General features: G+C 49.0%; 1 protein-coding gene across 4 annotated transcripts; it reads right to left on the bottom strand.

The window, feature by feature from the left end:
- Nucleotides 1–326: 326 nt before the first annotated feature.
- On the bottom strand, nucleotides 327–7,949 carry Ldlrad1 (low density lipoprotein receptor class A domain containing 1). Of its 4 annotated transcripts, XM_020160528.2 has the most exons (6): nucleotides 7,866–7,949; nucleotides 7,437–7,491; nucleotides 4,806–4,931; nucleotides 2,924–3,061; nucleotides 2,586–2,714; nucleotides 327–1,560 (listed from the first exon to the last, which is right to left on the bottom strand). In XM_020160528.2, exons 1-6 carry the CDS (start codon nucleotides 7,899–7,901, stop codon nucleotides 1,412–1,414), a joined length of 633 nt encoding a protein of 210 aa, XP_020016117.2. In that variant the 5' UTR covers nucleotides 7,902–7,949; the 3' UTR covers nucleotides 327–1,411. The 4 variants fall into 4 exon arrangements, with proteins under 4 accessions (XP_020016117.2, XP_073934044.1, XP_073934043.1 ...); XM_074077943.1 differs by lacking the exon at nucleotides 327–1,560 and having other exon boundaries at nucleotides 1,880–2,714; XM_074077942.1 differs by lacking the exons at nucleotides 327–1,560; nucleotides 7,866–7,949 and having other exon boundaries at nucleotides 1,880–2,714; nucleotides 7,437–7,671.
- Between the last annotated feature and the right edge of the window lie 10,973 nt (nucleotides 7,950–18,922).

Raw genomic sequence — 18,922 nt, 5'->3', positions numbered from 1 at the left:
AAAGGGATGAAAGCCAAGGCTGGTGGTCCCTCAGGCAGGACCCCAGAGGCACCTGTTCCAGGAGCCCTTCCTCCCATGCTTAGGCTCCTGGAGGCCCTTGCTTGGGGCCCAGCATTTCCTACTCTTCCACTCACCCCTTGATGATGTGAGGTGTGGCTTGTAAAACACTCTTCATGTGCCATGACCCAGACCTTTTCTCTGAGGGCCTGGCACCCGGCTCACAGCTTGGCATAGAGACTGATGAATGAATGAATGAATGAATGAGCCAGAGCTCGGCAGTCTCTCTGATGCCCATTTGCAGGCCAAACCTCACAAGAGACTGACACTGATGTATAAAACCTACTTTATTAGTTTCCATGGGGATATATTTATCTCCTTCAACAGAACCCGTCCCCCCACCGCTGGCCACATCCCATGTCTCTCTTTCAGAATAAGGGTGGGACACTTTCTGTCCTTCAAGCTTCCTCTTTAATGCCCCACAGAGATGCTGCATCACCCAAAGTCTGGTCACACTGGTAGCTAGAAAGGCCTTGGGGCTGGCGTGTGATTGGCCATGTTTGAGTCCCAGCTCTAGCACTGACTTTGCTGACGATCTTTGGCAAGTCATTTCATCCCCTGGGCCTCAGTTTCCTCATCTGTCTGATGGGGACATCCACCCTTGCCTGCCTGAGTGCGGGAAGCTGAGAAGGTATGCTCATTCCAGCTCCAGAACCAAAATAGAATTCTTTCTGTAAGAGTCCTGCTGGTCATGGGGTGAAAAGGGCATGGAGGGGTCCGGGGCAGATGCACAGAGGGTGGCAGGGCGCCCCTCTAGCTGCCCTTTTTCCAGATTTTCTGTTCTGCAGCTGTGAGCCTCCTGACACACTTCCCTCTGAGGAGATGACAAACAGCCTGACTCATGTGCAAGCTCACATGATCAATCTGTCTGGCCTGCAGGGGTGACTGGGTTGAGAAACAAGCAAAGGCTTCCAAGCCCCACAGTGTCTGCCTTAAGTACCAAAGGGGCAGGATGTACATGTGTGTAACTTATGCAACACACATGGGGGCTGAACCTTTCAGCTGAACACTTAGGCCCCAAACTTATCTTCTCTCCAAGGGGTGAAAGATAGCATCCAAGAGCCTGTCTTGGAGCAGAAGAGCTCATTTCCTCTGTGCGGCCCCAAAGACAGGTCTAAAATCTCCTCATCGTTAGAAGCTGCCTAAACATGGTAGCGAGCTTCCTGTCGCTGGCGACATTAAAGCAGAGGTTGAGCAACTTGAAAGGAGGGGAGGCAATTCCTAGTTAGAGATAAAGTGTAGATCGCGAGGGATGGTTTCATAGGTTCCTTCCGGCCCTCACGGTCTAGAACTTGATGTGAAGGGTTATCAGTGCCACGCCAACCAGCCTGTCACAATGGCCTGGGTGGCCCACTCAGGGTCCAGGACAGGAGTATTCATCAGACCAGTCAGAGCAGTGCTGCACATGGTCCCCACACAGAGTCCTCGGGATACAGTCGCAGTACTTGAAGACAGTTGAAGGGCAGTGCCACCACCCAGGGCCACAGGGCGGGCACACAGTCACTAGGGAGACAAGAGCCAACAGAAAAGCAGCTGCTGGTCCTTGACTGCCCCATGCACCAGGGCACTCCCTAGTTCTGAAACCTGCCATAGCTCCCCATAGCTCCACCCCATCTGGTGTGGGTTGACTGTATTCCTGATTTTTCTGCAGCAGAGAGAATTGAGACTCCACAACTCATAGGCTGTGTGATCTCAGTCACTCTGTGCCTCAGTTCCTCATCTGCTCAAGGTCACTAAGTAAAAGAAGAAAGGCAGTGCTCAGATATTAATGGTGCATATTGTCTCCCCCATCACCCCCCTCTTCCTCCCTGACCCCACCAACACCTAGGAGTCTCAGAGAGTGCCTCACAATGTCTGTCCCCTTGCTCCGTGCCTGGCTTCCAGCATTCCTCCTTGCTCACCAACCCTGCTTGTCAACACCGTTCTGTTCTCAAAGGCCTGCTCGAATGCTGCCTCTTTTGAGAAGTCTCTCTGATTCCTCACATCAGAATGATGTGACTGCTGGAGGTGGGTGTGCCTGGCTCCTAACTGTCCCCCACCAGAATCTGACACAGGACCTGCTTCAACAGAGCTTGTTGATTGAACACTCAGGAAAGGATTTAAAGGAAACTGTGGAGTAGGACTCCAGACTTGGCATCAGGAGGCCTGAATTTCTATCCAAGCTCTCTTCCTGTCATCGTCTTTTCTCCTTCTGGAGTTTCTCACAGAGGGGTCTTACTTTACAGAGATGAGAGAAACCTCAGTTTTGATAGCAGTTGGGCAGTATGTATACTCCGTACATGCCCTCTGGGCTCCAGTGTCCCCTTCTGTGCCCTGAAGATCAGTTACCCCCATGCTCCCATGAGCCTTCAGGAGGTGCCATCAGAGGGATGCTGAGTACCCACCCTGGCGGTGTTCAAGCCAGAGTAGAAAACTTCCCAGGAGGCAAGGAGGGCACACGGGAAGCCTCAGAGATTCCCTGGTCAGCCTCCACCCTCCAGCACCTACCTGGTCACCTGCTCTGGCCCAGCCTGCACTGGGCCCCTCACCTGGGCTCAGTTCATCCGAGCAGTCCCCACAGTTGTTGATCCCATCACACTTTTGGTCTGAGTAGATCCAGGAGGCTGGGTCTCCACAGTGGGCCACAAGGAAGCTGAGGAGGCTCTGGGGCACATCTCCTGCAGGGGGACAGATGTGTGTGGTTGGCCAGGACAGGGTGCAGACAGGCATTCCTGGCTGAAGGTACCATATCATCAAAGGCATGGGGACATGGGGACCCTGCAATACCCAGAATGGCAGGTCTTCAATAGAGCTGCAGGGAGAGCAGAAGTGGGGTGACTCCTGGGAGGCCTGTCCAGAGCAGGGATATGGACGAGTGGGTACTCACGGCACAAGCTCTCATCCTCGTCCTCGCCATGGGGACAGGTGTGAATGCCATCGCACACTCTGTGGGCAGGGATGCAACTCCTCTGGTCGTGGCACAAGAAGCCTGTCCTGTTGGTTGGCGTCACACAGGCTTGGGCCCCTGCATGGGCAGGGGAGGTCCCTGAGGGTCAAGGTGGTGCTCACAAGGGCAGCACCTGAGTGCTCAGGGGTCAAACCTGCCCAGGTTCCCCAGCCCGCTCTGAGCTGAGATGTCCTGGACCCAATGACAGGCTCTGCTGCCTGCTGCTGCATGACCTTGGGCAGGTGACCTGATCTCTCTAGCCTTAGGTTCTTTGTCTAAAAGGGGGACACCCCCCCCCCAGGGCTGAAAAAGAACTTCTCCAGATAGGCGCAGAACACAGTCTCTGCAGGTCAGGACTGTGCTGGTATGTACTGAAACTCATCTCCAGTCTCCCAGCAAGCTCTGAGGGTGACACTCCGGGCCAACGATGTGGTGGGAATGGTGGCTCTTGGCACCATGTGAACTCATCAGAAGCAAGTATGTTTGAGCTATCTGGGGAAGCAGATGTCACAATTCCTTCCATCTGAGCACATCTTGATGGTCTGCAAAGTACTTGCGTGTCTTTAGTCTATGGTTTCCTCAAACACCCCTTTGAGGTGGAACAGTCATTATTAGCCTCCTACTAGGGGAAGGGGTGGGACACCCACCCCTAGGGCTGCCTTCAAAGAATTAGAAGGTAACTGGCAGGTGAGGCGGGAGGTCACCCTGGCTCCACAGACTGCATGTGTACCAGGGTGCTAACTGGGACGGCAACAAGTTTGTTGTGTGTGCATCTGTGCACATGTGTGAGCCATGGCTCAGTTCCTGAAGTGCCTCAGCTAGTGTGAAAGGGGCACACACCATCACACACAGGTGTACACACAGACACGCTCACATTGACATACGTTCACACACACATCCACACCTATGTGTATAGGCACACACAGGCATACAGACGTGCATTCACACAGACACCTGCACACGCATGGGTGTAAGACACGTGCACACACAGGCACACGACTGCACCTCCCACTCTTGCACAGGCAGAAGGAGGGCTATGCATTTTTACCCCTTACCACCTTGTTCCCTCCACCAGCCCTTCCTGGCTACAGATCCATTTCTCAGAAAGGTGAGGGAAGGGATGGGACAATCCCCTTCCTGTGGCTCCTGGATTGTGACCAACCTCCCTAGTGCAGCCTCTGAGGCCTTGGGCACCTGGCTCCACCCACTGTATGTCTACTGGTCTTCTTGCAGTCCCTCCTCGTCATACTTCCTCCCACCCCAGGGACTCCACAGAAGCTGTTCCCCATGCTTGGGATGCTTTTCCTGACACTCTTCACTAACTCCATTTTCCCTTCTCACCTCAAGTCCCTTTCACTTCCCTGAGGTGTTCATCCTGAGTCTCAGATTGGGTCAGAGCGCCTGTTCCAGACCCCACCCCACCGCCATTGCCCTGCCCACTGTGCTTATTGGATCAAGCCCCCATTGCTTTCCAAATAGCTCCTCAAGGGCTGGGTTGAGCTGTTTGCCAGGATGCATCCTGAGCGGCCAGAGGTGCCTGGGGGCTGTGGGAGCTGAGACAAGGCTCTTAACCCAATCTGGGGGTCAGGGAAGGACTCCTGGAATTGGTGACTAAGACTTCTCAGTAACTCGTGTCACAGATGTGCAAACGGAGGCTCAGAACTTGTGTATCAGGGTGTGTGTAAGTACCTGCATTGTGTTTGCAGCTTAAGGAATCATTCAAAAGTCACCTTGTGGAGAGGCCACACAAGGTCAGAGCTCCCCATCTATCTGTGCCTGCTCCCTTCCCAGGTCTGACCCACCCTCTCTTGCTCATCCTGACCTGGTGTGCAGGATGGGAATCCAAGGATGGCCACCAGGACAAGGAGTGCAGTAAGCATTGCCAGGAGCAGCAGTACAAAGGCTGAGAGGCAGGCCCCACGACGGGAACAGCAGAAGGGACCACAGCCTGTTGAGAGGGGACACATAAGCACAGTGAAGGGGGGGCCAGGGATCCCCTCACCCCTTGCTGGCTGTAAGCAGCCTCTCCCAGGGCAGGGAGGGCTTCCCTGGAAGGGGCTCCTAAGCCTTCCATGCTTGCTGCTCTGACTTCTGTCTGTGCCCCCACCACACATACACAAGTGTCATCCCTGGCCTGTCTGCCCAACAGCCTTTGCCCTCCTACCAGCCCAGGTGGCCTCTTCAGGATGCAGGGAGAGACAGATACCTGTGTATCTAGCCCCTACCATGAGACAGAGATGGCAACAAGCCTTTCATAGCTATTATTTTTCTTTTCAAAATAGCTCTTTATTTCCATTAGTGATGAAACTGAGGCTCCAAGGGGCAAGGGTCCAGGTCCTCCCAAAAGAGCTGGGAAGTAAGCTTGCACCTGTTTGATGACAGAACCCATGCACTTTCCATGATTGCAGCCAGCTGTCTATTCTGGAGCCAGGAGGCTGCTTGAACCCCAGCTCCACTGCCTCCCAGCTGGGCTACACTGAGTGAGGACCTCACTTTCCCATGCCTCAGTTTCATCAAGTGGAAAGTAGAGACATAATAGCTACCCTAGAGTAGCTGAGAGGGCTAGATTTTTGAGTTAGTGTACTAAGACAGCACATGGACATAGTAGGTGCTAAGTGTGAGCTGCTCTTACTGTTTTCTGAGCACCTATCATGTGCCAAGCTCTCTTGTAGGCACTGTGGAAATAGTGACAGGTGATGTCCCTGCGCTCTTAAAATTATATTTTGCTTCTTTAATTCTCTCTTGCAAAGCAATGAAAGAAAGCTTTACTGGGGACCTTTTGTGCACCCTGCTCTGTTGAGCGTACAAAAGGAGCTGTGGCTCTGGTTCTTGCTCTCTGAAAGTTTGCAATTGCACTTAGAGTGCAAGATGTGGACACACGGGAAGGAGGATGTGGACTCTGTCCTGTCCAGCCACAGAGAAAGGGGCAGGAGCAGATCTGATTCATCCCTGAGACCCCAGGTCCAGCTCAGAGGCAGGCGCCCTTCTGGGATTTGTGAGTACTTAGAGAATATGCTGGCCCAGAGATGTAGGAAATGTGGGGAAGGCCCTCAATTTGGGTCAGTTCTGATCATTTCAATCCACTCACCTTTCCAGAGGCACTTGCCAGGGAGACCTGCAGGTGTCTGATGTCAGGTGTTAAGAGTGGATGGGAAGGCATGGGCAAGGGGCTGTGATGGACCTGCCCGGGTCGGGGCGGGGCGGGGGTCTCAGGAGCTTGGGTGATTTCCACAGGCAAGGGAGGGAGCGAGGGTGCAAAGGGCAGACACCCCAGGCAGAGGGTGGCAAGGATGGCATGTGATGTGATGTATTGGGACAGGAGACAATAGTAGCATGACCAGAGGCACAGTGCACACCTGAAACCAATAATTCCCAGAGCCCCAGTCTGCTCCCTTGCCAGCAATCACAAAGTAAACTCAGGTAACTTTGGAGACAGCGTGAAGCTGGGCGTGAAGCTTGGTCAGCCAAGCAAGGCTCATCAAATATTTGTGCAGCCCAGGCGTGCACACAGTGAGGTCCTGGGGAGACTTACAGGATGAGCGAGGCTCTCATACAGGTGAAGGTGCCACACCCCAAAGCCAGAAACCCCTTAGGTGCCATCACCTCACCCTGGACAGATGGAGAAAAGGAAGCTATTGGTTTCACTAGCACCTCCAGCATCATCCAGGACTTGAAAATAAACAACTAGCAACGTGAGGCAAAGAAGACTTAGGGGCTTTGCAATCAGAGAGAACTCAGTTTGAATTTGAACCCTCCCACCTCCCCAGCCGTGTGACCTTGACCTGGTTACCCAACCTCTCTTACCTCAGCTGCCTCATCTGCTATTGCCAGTAACAACCCTGCACCTGCACCCCTCCCTCAAAGCTTCCCTGAGGGTTGAAAGAGAGCTGCAGTGCCAGGTGCGTGGTTGGGGCAGATCCTTTTTCACCCTTATTCTCATCTACCTCTCCAGTTTGCTTCCCCACGGAGCAAATTCGGGCCAAGACAGGGCTCTCAGGAGATGCTCAGTGCAGGAGTCCCACCCTCCCTCTCTCCCCCTATTTCATGAAGGTGAAGACAACAGTCCTGGTCACATAGGAGTCAGTGGCACATCATAGGTGCTCGGTGTGTGCCCCTGGCACTTCATCCCTCAGAGGTAGAGAATTGCCCAGGTCATTCACTGAGTCAGGGATCTGGCTCCGAGGCCCTTTTCTCCATGTCACGGGTGGTGGATACAGTGCTGGAAGGTTCCCAGCATGCAGTAAGTATACATGCTGGTACATGGAGAGACTGACCAATCCTATTAAGAAATGGCTGTCAGCACAGCTGGCCAGGAAGCAGAGAGCAGACACTATCAACATGGGGTGGGGGTCAGAGGGACAGAGGTTGCTGTGGGCCCTCTCTGTGGCTTTGTGCTGGCTTCAATGCAGCCCTCTGGGGGCCCATAGTGCCTGGCCCAGCCCTCCGTCCTTACCTTCCTCTCCAGGATGGGCTTTCCTTCCGGCAGCAGTGTTGCCCTCCATGTCCCCCTGCCCAAGAGAGAAGAGCCAGGGTGGGCTTAGGAGAGGTGAGGCCAAGCCTGAGGTGGGGTTTTCATAATGGGTCACCGAGAGCCTTAGGTGGGACCACTGGTCCCTCATGCCCAGCAAGGGTGTGCCCCAAAACTCATTCTGCCTGCTTCAAGTTTCCACACTTCCACCTGGTGGTGGGTGCCCCTGCTGGGTGCCTTTTCCTCTACTGTATGCTTGGCAAATGGGTGTGCCACCTCCTCTTAACGTTGATCATTGCTCCACTGGTCTCCAGCCCCCAGGGCAGGTGGGGCTTATACATCCTGCCCCCACTGCCCCCTCCTCATCCCAGGGTTTGCCTCCCCAGGTCAGAGCCAGCTCCGGGCAGCAGTTACCTGGGGGAAGATCTTGTTCATGGCTCCGGCACCCATCTTTAAGAGCTGAGGCAGAGTGCAGAGAACTTGTTGCAGGTTTCCCGCTTTGTCACCAGGGGCAGCGTGGAGGAGGGTGGCAGGAGGCCTCGCCCCAGGCCGCACCCTCCTTGCAGTCCCCACCTCTGCTCCCTGGCAGAGGAAAAGGCAGAGGTGCCCTGCTCGTGCCAGGCCTTTTCCCATGCTGCCTTCAGACAGTAGCACCCCAGGAACACTCATCCCTATTTTACAGATGAAGAGAGGAGAAAGTGCACCTGTACCTCAAGTCATACAGCAGGTGGGAGGCATGAGACTTGAACCCAGGGATTTGGCACATGCTCTCTCCTCCTTGACAATAAGGCTGCAGGACACTGCAGGCAGAAGTACCCAGAATTGAATTTCTGTGGTGAGAAAGCACAGCTCTTTTCCTCACTAATGTTCTTCTGTTCAATTAAACAGATAATCCAGGTTGAAAGCATTTTCCACTAAAGCTGTAAAGCAAATATAATTTTGAATTATTGTCTTTAAAAACATGGTGATGTGCATTTTTTTTTTCTTTTTGGGGTATTGGGGCTTGAACTCAGGGCCTTCGCCTTGAGCCACTCCACCAGCCCTATTTTTTTTTTAAGGGTTTTTTGAGATAGGGTCTCAAGGAACTATTTGCCCAGGTTGGCTTTGAACTGCAATCCTCCTGGATCTCTGCCTCCTGAGTAGCTAGGATTATAGGCCTGAGCCAACAGGGCTTGGCGTGTCGTGTATTTTTGTTTGTCCTTAGATGGTGCTGGGAGCTGGGAGTCAGCTGGTTACCTGAACAACACTTCCACTCACCCAGAGGGCCCTGCCAGGGAAACCAAGTCTTGGAAGCTGAAGGGGCTGGTCCCATGACCCACACTGAGCGAGCAGCAGTGTTCCCCTCCAGAAATGAGTTAGAGCTCCAGCTGGAGTCCCACTGTAAGCTGCTCTCGTGCCCATAGGTTTTCTTCCTTGTGATCAGCCATTTCTTTCACACTGGGAAATAAAATTCTGCATCCATGGGGTCCAGGAGGATGGGCAGACCAGGGGCAGCCTGCAGGAGGCAGCAAGTGATGCTGGGAAGAGCTAAAGCCTAGGAAGAGAGAACAGGGTTCTAATTAGGACCTTGTCAATGGCTTCAGGTGGGGAAGGTCATTTCTCTTCACGTCTATAAAATAAAGGGATAGACTAGATCAAGGGCTGTTTTAGTTTAGGGCTCCCCAGCATCAGACCCTAAGGCAAGAATAGAAGCCAAGTAAAGTTGGGCATGGAGATTCCATGTGCCTGTAATCTCAGCTGTTCCAGAGGGGGAGATAGAAGGATCTTTGTCTGAAGCTGGCCTGTGCCAAAGCACAAGCTCCTATCTGAAAAATAACTGAAGCAGAAAGGGCTGGCGCATAGCTCAAGTGGTAGAGCACTGCCCAGCAAGTGGGAGGCCCTGAGTTCAAGCCTCCCCCCACAATAAAGGAGGACAAGTAGAATGTAACCAGGAACAATCCCAGGCAACCTGGTCAGGAGTGAGTCAAGTTAAGACAGGAAGGGAAGGCTCTGATAACAGGTGTTATCAAGCCAGTTCCCACTAGGTGAGTGGAATTGGATCCTGCTGGGGTGCTCAGGGATGCTGGGGGGAAGACACGCCTCCAAGGTGCCCACTGGTAGCTGAGGGGACTGGGGTCCTTATCCCCATTCCTGCCAGCCATTAGCTGACAGCTGTTGGCAGGTGTTCCTTCCTGGCACCACTGGCCTGCAGTGGTGAGAAAGGCCAGGGCTGGCAGTTGCAAGACAGGCTCCTGTGCTCTAGGATGGAAAAGACTGAGGGGGTTGGGCATGCCAAACTCCCAGCTGCATGCCAACTGTGATTGACTAGGAGAGGCTGTGTAGCACATGGGCTCAGAAGGGTTCCCTGGCCAGGCCTATGAGTAGCTAGTGAAACATGCACAGTGATTATTTGTCACTCCTGGACCAACTCATGCCCTTCAGCCTCTGGCCTCCCTTGGCTCTGATTCCTTAGTGTTCCTTGATAAGAATTCTTGTGAGGGTGGGAAACGCCCCTTCCCTTGGCCCTGTATGCCTGTGCCTCTCTCCAGGGCTCAGCTGTCACCAAGAACCCTTGTGGTAAGGGCAGTTGGGGGTCCTAGCCAGATGGTGCTTCAATTCCTGAACTTCCTGAGGGAGGGAGGAGGGCAGGAGGGGAGGGTGGGAGGAGGAGAGGATGGGAGGATGGGAGGGAGGAAGGGAGGGATGATGGGAGGATGGAAGGATGGGGGGAAGGGAGGACAGTGATTGTTTATTGAGCAGTTACTATGCTCTAGGCACTACTCCAGCAACCGTGTGCCCAGCCTCACACTTGACCCTCACAACAACTCACATGAGGAAACTGTGCTCAGAGAGGTTAAGCAACTAGCCCAAAGCCACACAATAAGTAATCTCCCCAATATTCCTCCCCCCATATCCAGAGTCGATTCCTGAATATGCTATGTCTGACTCCAGTGACTGATTTTTAATATCATTACTCTGTGTGCATAGGCATGGAAACAGTGTATCCCCTTTCTCTGCTTCCTGGATGCCATGATGTGACCTGCTCTATTCCACCACGCCCTTGCTGCCATGGTGGATTGACAACTCTGAAACCCTGAGCCAAAATAAATAATCCCTCCCTTTAAAACAATACCCTTATGATAGTTTTATTATTATTTTTCATAGTGCCAGAGATAAAACCAAGGGCCTCATGCATGCTAGGCAAGTAGTATACAACTGAACTGCATCCCAATCCTTTGGCAATTAAAAAAAATTTCCATAGATAATATTTTAGTGTCCTTCTGTCTCCTACTTTTACACACACACACACACACACACACATACACACTCCACAAACAGCCACTGTGTGGGGCATCTCAACTTTCCCAGGCACTGTCAAACAGCTCAAGGTGGCTGTAAAAACCTGCACTCCCATTAGCAGCATGTGAGAGTTCCTGTCTCCACCGCCCTTGAAATCGTCCAGTTTCCTGACACCTGCCAGTCTGGGACGTGTGAAACAGGACGTGGTTTAATTTTCACTTCTCTAGTTATTCCTGCTGCTACCACTATTACTAACACTTTTTGAGTACTTAGTTTTGCTATGTGCCGTACTGCATGCTTTGTGTATACTAACCCGTTTGGTGTCCACAATCACAGGAGATGGGGACTGTTACCATCATTTTACAGCTGAGGTAAAATGAGGAAACTGAGGCACAGAGACATTAAATTAGTTGCCCAAGGCTCACAGCTGGAAAGTGGCAGAGTCAAAATTCAGACCTGGCTGGCTAAAAAACCCACAGTCATCCCTTGCCCACGACCTCGCTACTCAGAAGTGTGGACTGTTGAGCTGGCGGAGTGGCTCAAGTGGTAGAGTGCCTGCCTAGCAAGTGTGAGGCCCCGAGTTCAAACTCCAGTACTGCCAAAAAAAAAAAAAAACCCAAAAAACCATGGACTGGGGACCAGCAGGATCCACAGTCAACAGTGCTAGGGAGCCAGCTAGAGATTCAGAAGCTCAGGTCTGCAAATCCACAACCTGCATTTTTCCAAGATCCTCAAGAGATCCGAATGCACAGGAAGTTTGAAAAACCCTGGCCCACTTTACTCTCCAATCAGCCCTTTGAAAATGCATGGTCAAACCAGGAGAAATGGCTCACACCTGTAATCAATCCTAACTACTTGGGAGGCTGAGATTGGGAGGACTATGATTCCAGGCCAGCCCCGGCTCTCCCCCTGCCACAAAAAGAAAAAAGTTTGCAAGACTCCACCTCATCAGAAAAAAAAAATTCTGGGTATAGTGGAATACACTTGCCATCCCAGCAATGATGGGAAGCATAAAGTAGGACTGTGATCCAGGTCAGCTTGGGCAAAAAGAGAGACCCTATCTCCATAATAAGCTGAGTAAAAAGAGTTGGGGGTGTGGCTCAACTGGTAGAGTGCCTGCCTTGTAAACATAAACCCCTGAGTTCAAACCCAGCACCAGCAAGGAGAGAGAAAAACTACATTGGTCATACAGGTTTCCTCCCTGGAGATTGCTTGTTCATACACATTACTCCTCTTTTTTTCTTTTGTTTTTCTGAGATAGAGTCTCACTATGAAACTCAGGCTGGCCTTGAACTCTCCATCCTTCTGCCTCTGCCTCGTCAGTGCTAGAATTGCAGGTGTGTGCCACCATGAAGAGCTCCCACGTTGCCCATTTTTCAATGAGTGGTTTTTTTTTTCTTATTAAGGATTTCTGGTTTTGTTCTGCAGGACCACACTTTTATTGGGACTGCACTGCACGCACTCATCATCACACAACAATGGTACGTTACATGGGACATGCAAGGTGGCTTCTACCCATAGCTGGGGCCCAGAGGTGCACCCTGGTGGCCCAGCCCCAGCTGGGTCCCCTCCTCCAGGTAGCTGGCTTGGAAAGGGGAAGTCAGCAGGTGAGCTGAGAGGGGCAGGCCTGCCTCACCCCAGGGACTGCAGTTGTTTCTGGGACTGCCTTCCATGGGCCATCTCTCAGAACAGCTCAAACATGGTGATGTGAAGCTTATAGAGGTGAACTCCAGGTAGAGTTTACTGACACTGTGCAAAGACTCACTTAAGACCACAAAGCTGTCAGACAGGCCACAGGGGTTGTTGCTACTGTCCATGCTGATGTGGGAGCAGGGGCTGGGGTGGCGTCAGTAGATGACCTCGAAGTTCTGGAATATAACATCCCCATCAGGACCTCTGTGCCCAGAGCAAGTGGCTGTCTATGGATTTCTTTATGCTGGATTTGAATAATGTCTTATAAATCTCCCAGTCTGTGGCTTGTCACTTGCTGAGGGTGATTTCCCTTTCTAAATCTATCATTCTTCCTTGTTCAGACCAGGTAAAAAAATCACACTCCATGAAGCCTTCTGTGATGCTCCCTCCTACCCCTTCTTTTACCTTTCCCTGTCTTCCCGAAGCTCCATCTCCTTCTTTTTCCACAGTGGGAGACAGTCCTGGGGTTTGAATTCAGGCCTTGCCTTGTGTTCACTAGGCAGGCCCTCTATCGCTTGAGCCACATCTCCAGCCCTTTTTGTTTTAGTTATTTTTCAGGTAGGATCTCTCAATTCTCCTACCTATGCCTCCCTCATAGCTGGTACAGATGCCTCCTACCATGCCCAGCTTGTTTATTGAGATGGGGTCTAATGAACTTTTTACCCAGGCTAGCTTCAAACCACTATCCTCCCAGTGTCTGCCTTCTCAGTGGCTGGGATTATAGGTGTAAACCACCATGCCTGGTTTAATACTTTTTTCTTTCCTTCTTTTTGTAGTACTTAAGAGTCACTGGACATGGCATCAGACATCCCAGCTTGAGTTAGACAGACCTGGGCTTTCATCCTGACTGCCAAATTAATATCTACCTAAGGTGGCAAGTCACAGTCTCTCTAAGCCTCAGTTTCTTCATCTGAAGACTGTTGGGAGAGTGGAATAAGTGCACCCTCTGAGGGCGGAATTGTTTCTGGATGTTTGGTCATTTCCAGTTCCAGAGACATGGTCTTGAGGGCTGGGACTGCTTCTCAGGCTCGGGCCCAGCTGGGCAATACTAAGTGGTCACCACGGTTAGATGGGACTTGAGGCTGAGAGCCATGTCTGCCCTGCCTGTGGGAGAGGCTCAGTCCCTGCTGCAGCACTGATCCGGCCTCCCAAGACCTTCTACAACCCTGCGATTCCACCTCTCCAAGGCAGGTTCCTCAACTGTAAAGAGGAAACATAAGCCCCATTCTAGAGAGATGTTAGAAGGATCCATTAAGGAGGTCCGGAAGGCCACTGTGAAGGGTTTTGCACAAATGATCCCCATTGTGACTGATGTGAGGAGACACTTTCGTAAGACAGCATTATCATGTTGCATAATGAGGACGATCCACATTTTATTAAAGTTCACACACTTCAGCATTCTGAAATCAACAGATTCGGAGCTCCATTGACAACGACACTTAAAGTAGCATTATCAAGAGTGTTTGTTGAAGCCTTTCATTTCCAATCAATTGCTGGTTTCTTTCCTCCCAAGCCATCATTATTGCTGTTCTAACATTGCAAAAACGATTCAAGTTTAAAAAGCACACAGAAGCAGTAAAATAAGCCCAAATAATTTAGAATTGAACAAGAAAACAAAAATAATTTACTAGTAGAACAGCAAGACAAAATCAGCCAATCCCTAAACCAGGGGTTTGGTGAACTTGGATGGGAAAAAAAATTAACTACTTTCCCCTAGCTTCTTCAAAAAAATTTTTAAAATTCTTTTCACCAGTTCCTCACTAAAATATAGCATTTCCTTCAATTATGAATGCCAGCAACACTCCACAGTATCATCAGCAGGTACCTGTGACTTCATCACCCATAGAAACCACACACACTTAGGTGGATTAGATACTAGTTATTTCAAAATATTACTTTGGAATTCTTTTGAAATTATAGAATTCTATAACTATCACTTGATCATATTTTGTGGGAATAAAGCTCATACATTACTAGAACACACATTTTTGAAAATATTGTATATATAATATGCAGTAAATATATAAAAATATAAATAAAAATAAATATAATTACTTTCCTTTGAATCCTTCCTATTTAGTTTTATGCATTTGTAAACACTATTCTGAGAAAGGTCCATAGACTTCACAGGATTGCCAGAAAGGTCTGTGACACCAAAAAGGTTAAGAATTCCTGATTTATACAAGGAGGTCATTAACATTCTTCATTAACAAGAAGAGAGTCCTTAATAGTGACATACAGGATGCTGACTTCAACAATTACAAACTTCACAAAAGGAATATAAGCTGTGCTTCAGAATTTCATTGTTGCAAGGAGTCAAAAAAAATCCACTGTCCAATCTAGTTTCTCACAGAAGACCACAGCTTCTACCAACTCTCTCTCTCTCTCTCTCTTGACATTAGAAACCTTTTATTAAGAACAAGTCAGATAATGGGCTGAAACTTCAGACTGAAAGGAGACTGACAAACCAATTTGAAGAGCAGGCAGCTCAGGGCTGGGGGCATTTGCCTAGCACATCTCAGTCTTTAGCACTGTCTGTACCCCAACTCCAGACTCCAGAATACGTTGTCAAGGAAAGAGATTAAGAAGGCAATTCCACTTGACGATACTCCAATGTGAAAACGCAACAAGTTTAGCAACTGGAAACCTGGGGGAGGGGTGGGATCAAGAGCACACCGAGTGCACAGAGGCAGGCTGGCCAACATAGGATTAGAGGACAGCTATAAGTGGACAAGCACTGTAGTGTAAAAACAGCTCAACAGGAAGCAGTATGGTGTCAGCATCTGTGGAGCAGCCTTCTCAGTTTGTTTGGCAGGACTCAGTCTATTATCTGGGACCCAGAGACCAGCCCTAGGCTTGCCATCCAAACAATAATGAGAGGAACAAAGTCAGCCTTATGGATGAGAGTTTAACAGTATTGTTACTGGTGAGTGGTCTCAGAAGTCCCTGGTCCAGAAGATCTCAGACCCTTGGTGTCTGCAATAAAGAATTAAATGAAGACACACAGATTGCACAAAGCAGCAGCAAAGTTTTACTGAGGGTGAAAGCAGGAGCGTATACTTTCCAAGGAAGTGAGGGGGTGGGCTCTGGTGAGGTGGCTTAAGAGCAAGCACACGTAGCTCAAGAGTGCCAGTGCCTTGGTTTGGATGTGTATTTATACACTACAATGGGTGAGCAAGGGGAGATTTGGGTGGTACTCAGGAGTGGGTTTTGGTGACTGCAGATTGACAGCACATGTGAATTCGCTCTGTAATGAGATGCGTCTTATTATATTCTACATTCATTGGGCTATAATTAGAGGCCCTTATGCACACACCTGTTTGGGTCAAGTTAAAATTCTATTTCAAAGGGGTGTTTTGAGGCAGTTCTGGGTGGAGTTAGATCACCTATTCCCCATGAGATGATCTGCAAGACCACATGTTCCCCCTGACCCGGTTTGGGTACTTTCCCTTATTTTCCTGCCTTTGTATCAGTAAAAATAAAGGGAAATAGGACTGTTGGGCATATAAAAAAAGCATTATGGGGCTAGTATATTGTTGGCCTCAGGATTCATTCCTCCCTCTCCCCCCACATCTACTTTCTACACTGGTGTGTGAGCAAGGCCTCCAAAACACTGCACTTTTTTTTTGGCTGTACTGGGTTTGAACTCAGGGCCTCATGCTTGCTAGGCAGGCACTTTACCACTTGAGCCACTCCACCAGTTCCCCTGTACCTTCTTGCACTGCACCGTCTTGGCAGTGGCTCTCTACTGTGCTCGGGATCAAGGCCAGGTTCAATGATCTTTACTATCTGGTCTGTCTTGACCCATCTATTGCTATGCTTTCTACCCCATATCTCAGTCTACAATTTGCAGTTTGCAAATTCCAAACCCTCTTGTCTCTGGGCCCTTGAGTATACTGTCACAGCCTAGAACACTGCTCCCTGGATTTTGCCTGGCTTTCTCTTTTCCTTCATGTTGAGGCTTGGCTCTCATCTCCCAGAAATGCTCTTGTAGTACTCTGTTTATCTGGTGTTATGGCTTAGATAGGAAGTGTTCCCTCCAAAGGCTCTTGTGTTGAAGGCTTGTCCCCAGCTGGTGGTACTGTTGCAAGGTAGTTGGATCATGAGAGTGGGGCCTAGTGGAGGAAGTAGATCACAGGGTCCTTGGAAGGGCATATCTTATCCCTGCTGTCTTCCTCTCTTGCTCCTGGTCACGAAGTTGCTTCTTCCACATTGTTCTGCCTCCTATCAGGCCAAAGCAATGGAGCCAACCATGAACTGAAGTCTATTAATTATGAGTTAAAATAAATCTTTAAGTTGATTTTCTCAGGTATTGTATCACAGCAACAGTGACTACCACATCTGGTCATAGCACTTATATTAATAGTAGTATCTGCCTCCTTAGGCTCTATTTGGAGTCAGGCACTGCAACCCTTTCACCTAGCATGGGGCCTGGCACTCATACTCTCAACTGGTTGTTTTATGGTTTCTTGTGTATGTTTGTTTGAACTCAGGGCCTCATGTTTGTAGGCAAGTGCTCTACCACTTGAGACACTCCACCGACCCCTTTTGTGTGTGTGTGTGTGTGTGTGTGTGTGTTGGGTATTTTTTGAGACATTTTTTTTTTGTTCAGGCTGGCGTTGAACTGTGACATTCCAGATCTCTGCTTTCTGAGTAACTAGGTAGCTAGGACTATAGGTGTGAGCTACTGGCACTTGGCCAGTGTTTTTGGTTTGTTTTTTTTTTTTTTTAAGACATGGTCTCACTATGTAGCTCAAGCTGGCCTGGAACTCGAAATCCTCCTGTCTCAGCCTCCCAAGTGCTGAGATTATAGGTGTGCACCACATCCAGCTCAACTGGTTGTTGAATGGTTAAACTGTGGATCTATAATAGAACATGTAAGTAAAATTACTGCCTTGGTGTAGTGGTGACAGTAACCAGAACTCTCTAGATAAATGTGGCCCTCAGATACTTAAGAGTCTACAAAAGCTAAAATGGAACCATTAATATATTTAAAAAATCATAAAAGTTGCTCACTTCTCTAAGAAAAAGCCAGATTACTAACAAAGGTAAGTCCTTTGGTAGAGTATCAGCTCAGAGTAACAACATAAGGTTTTACCAGCTGATGAGCAACTCAAATTGCCTGATGAGTTTACAGGAATTTCTGAGACAAGACTGACAGACCAGATAATCTGGTAATTCCTGATCTACCAAAAAACATATGATAAAAGGTACCCATGAAGTTCTGTGAAAAGATTTGGAATCTGGGCCTTGATCATTCTTTATCATTGCCTAAAACAGTGTGTCTCCTTATCTGAGCCACAAAGGCCCACAGGCACGTGAGAGGTTTGAGCCACACATCCAAGGGCCTTGAAACCTTACTTAGGCCAAGACAAGATTCTCAAGAAGATGCTTTTCATGTGGCAGGGTGAAAATGCTTTTTGTAATTGGCAGGGTTTGAACTAAGGGCCTCACACTTACTAGGCGGATGTTCTACCACTTGCGCCTTGCCCCAACTCTGAGAATACCTTTCTTCTAGGAACCAGAAGCTAAGTAAAGTTGCACCCATCCAAGAAGAGGACACTGTTTCTTCAGGACAGCGAGCCTAGAGGCTCTGGTTTACTGCTTTGATTGGGATTCTCAAGACCAGAAACATTTTATACTGTATACATTTTGGGGGATACTTGTACTTTTCAAGTGAAACTTGTTTTGAAAATGTCAGTCTGCTGTAATCATTCTATACTAAAAGGGAGACAAATATCTGAGAGTCTGCTAATAGTTAAGAATGACTGGCTATTTCCACAAGGAAATTCCAGACAATTTTTATAAGCAAGAAGAGAAATAATTTGACTAAACTTGTATTGACATTTTCAAGAAGCATGAAGATATCTATTTCACAGGCACATCTCATTTGGGAAGCAGAGAAATAAACCCAAGGGAAGGTGGAAGAGTATAGGGTGGCTGTATAGTTGGTCCTTATCTAGGTATTTCTTAAGCTCTCTGACTCCTATCAGCTCGCATTTTTGTGCACTTTCCTCTTACTCTGCTTCACAGCTAAACATGTGTCCGATAAGGAATGTAAGTATACACTATGGATGGGAGATTTTCTTTAAGTTAATGCCAACTCATTCCCTGCTTTATAACTGTTTTCTCACAAAAATAAGAAACAATGATTGCTTGGCAATGACTTCTTAGTGATTACTCCTCTCCAACTGGATGTGTGTACAACTTTCTAACCCTCTACCTTCTAAATCTAGACAAATTATTTTAAAAACCAAAACTTGTATTTTGTATCCAAAATATTATCTGCTTAGCTGTTAACTATGTTTTCTTTGTAATCAGGGAAACCTGCTGATTAGGCCATAGGCTGAATGTGTACTCACCAGTAAAATCGTACTACTGCAATTGCCTGCCACACCATGACTCAGGAAAGTATTGGTTTGCCAAAATATTTAACATTTCATGGTATGACACTGTATCAGTTTAAGATTTTGGTGTACTGTTATCTATTTTCACTCTTA

This window comes from Castor canadensis, chromosome 7 (assembly GCF_047511655.1).
Source record: "Castor canadensis chromosome 7, mCasCan1.hap1v2, whole genome shotgun sequence".
Taxonomy (NCBI): Eukaryota; Metazoa; Chordata; class Mammalia; order Rodentia; family Castoridae; genus Castor; species Castor canadensis.
The sequence above is the reverse complement of the archived record's forward strand: the minus strand, read 5'-3'. Positions and strand labels throughout refer to the sequence as shown.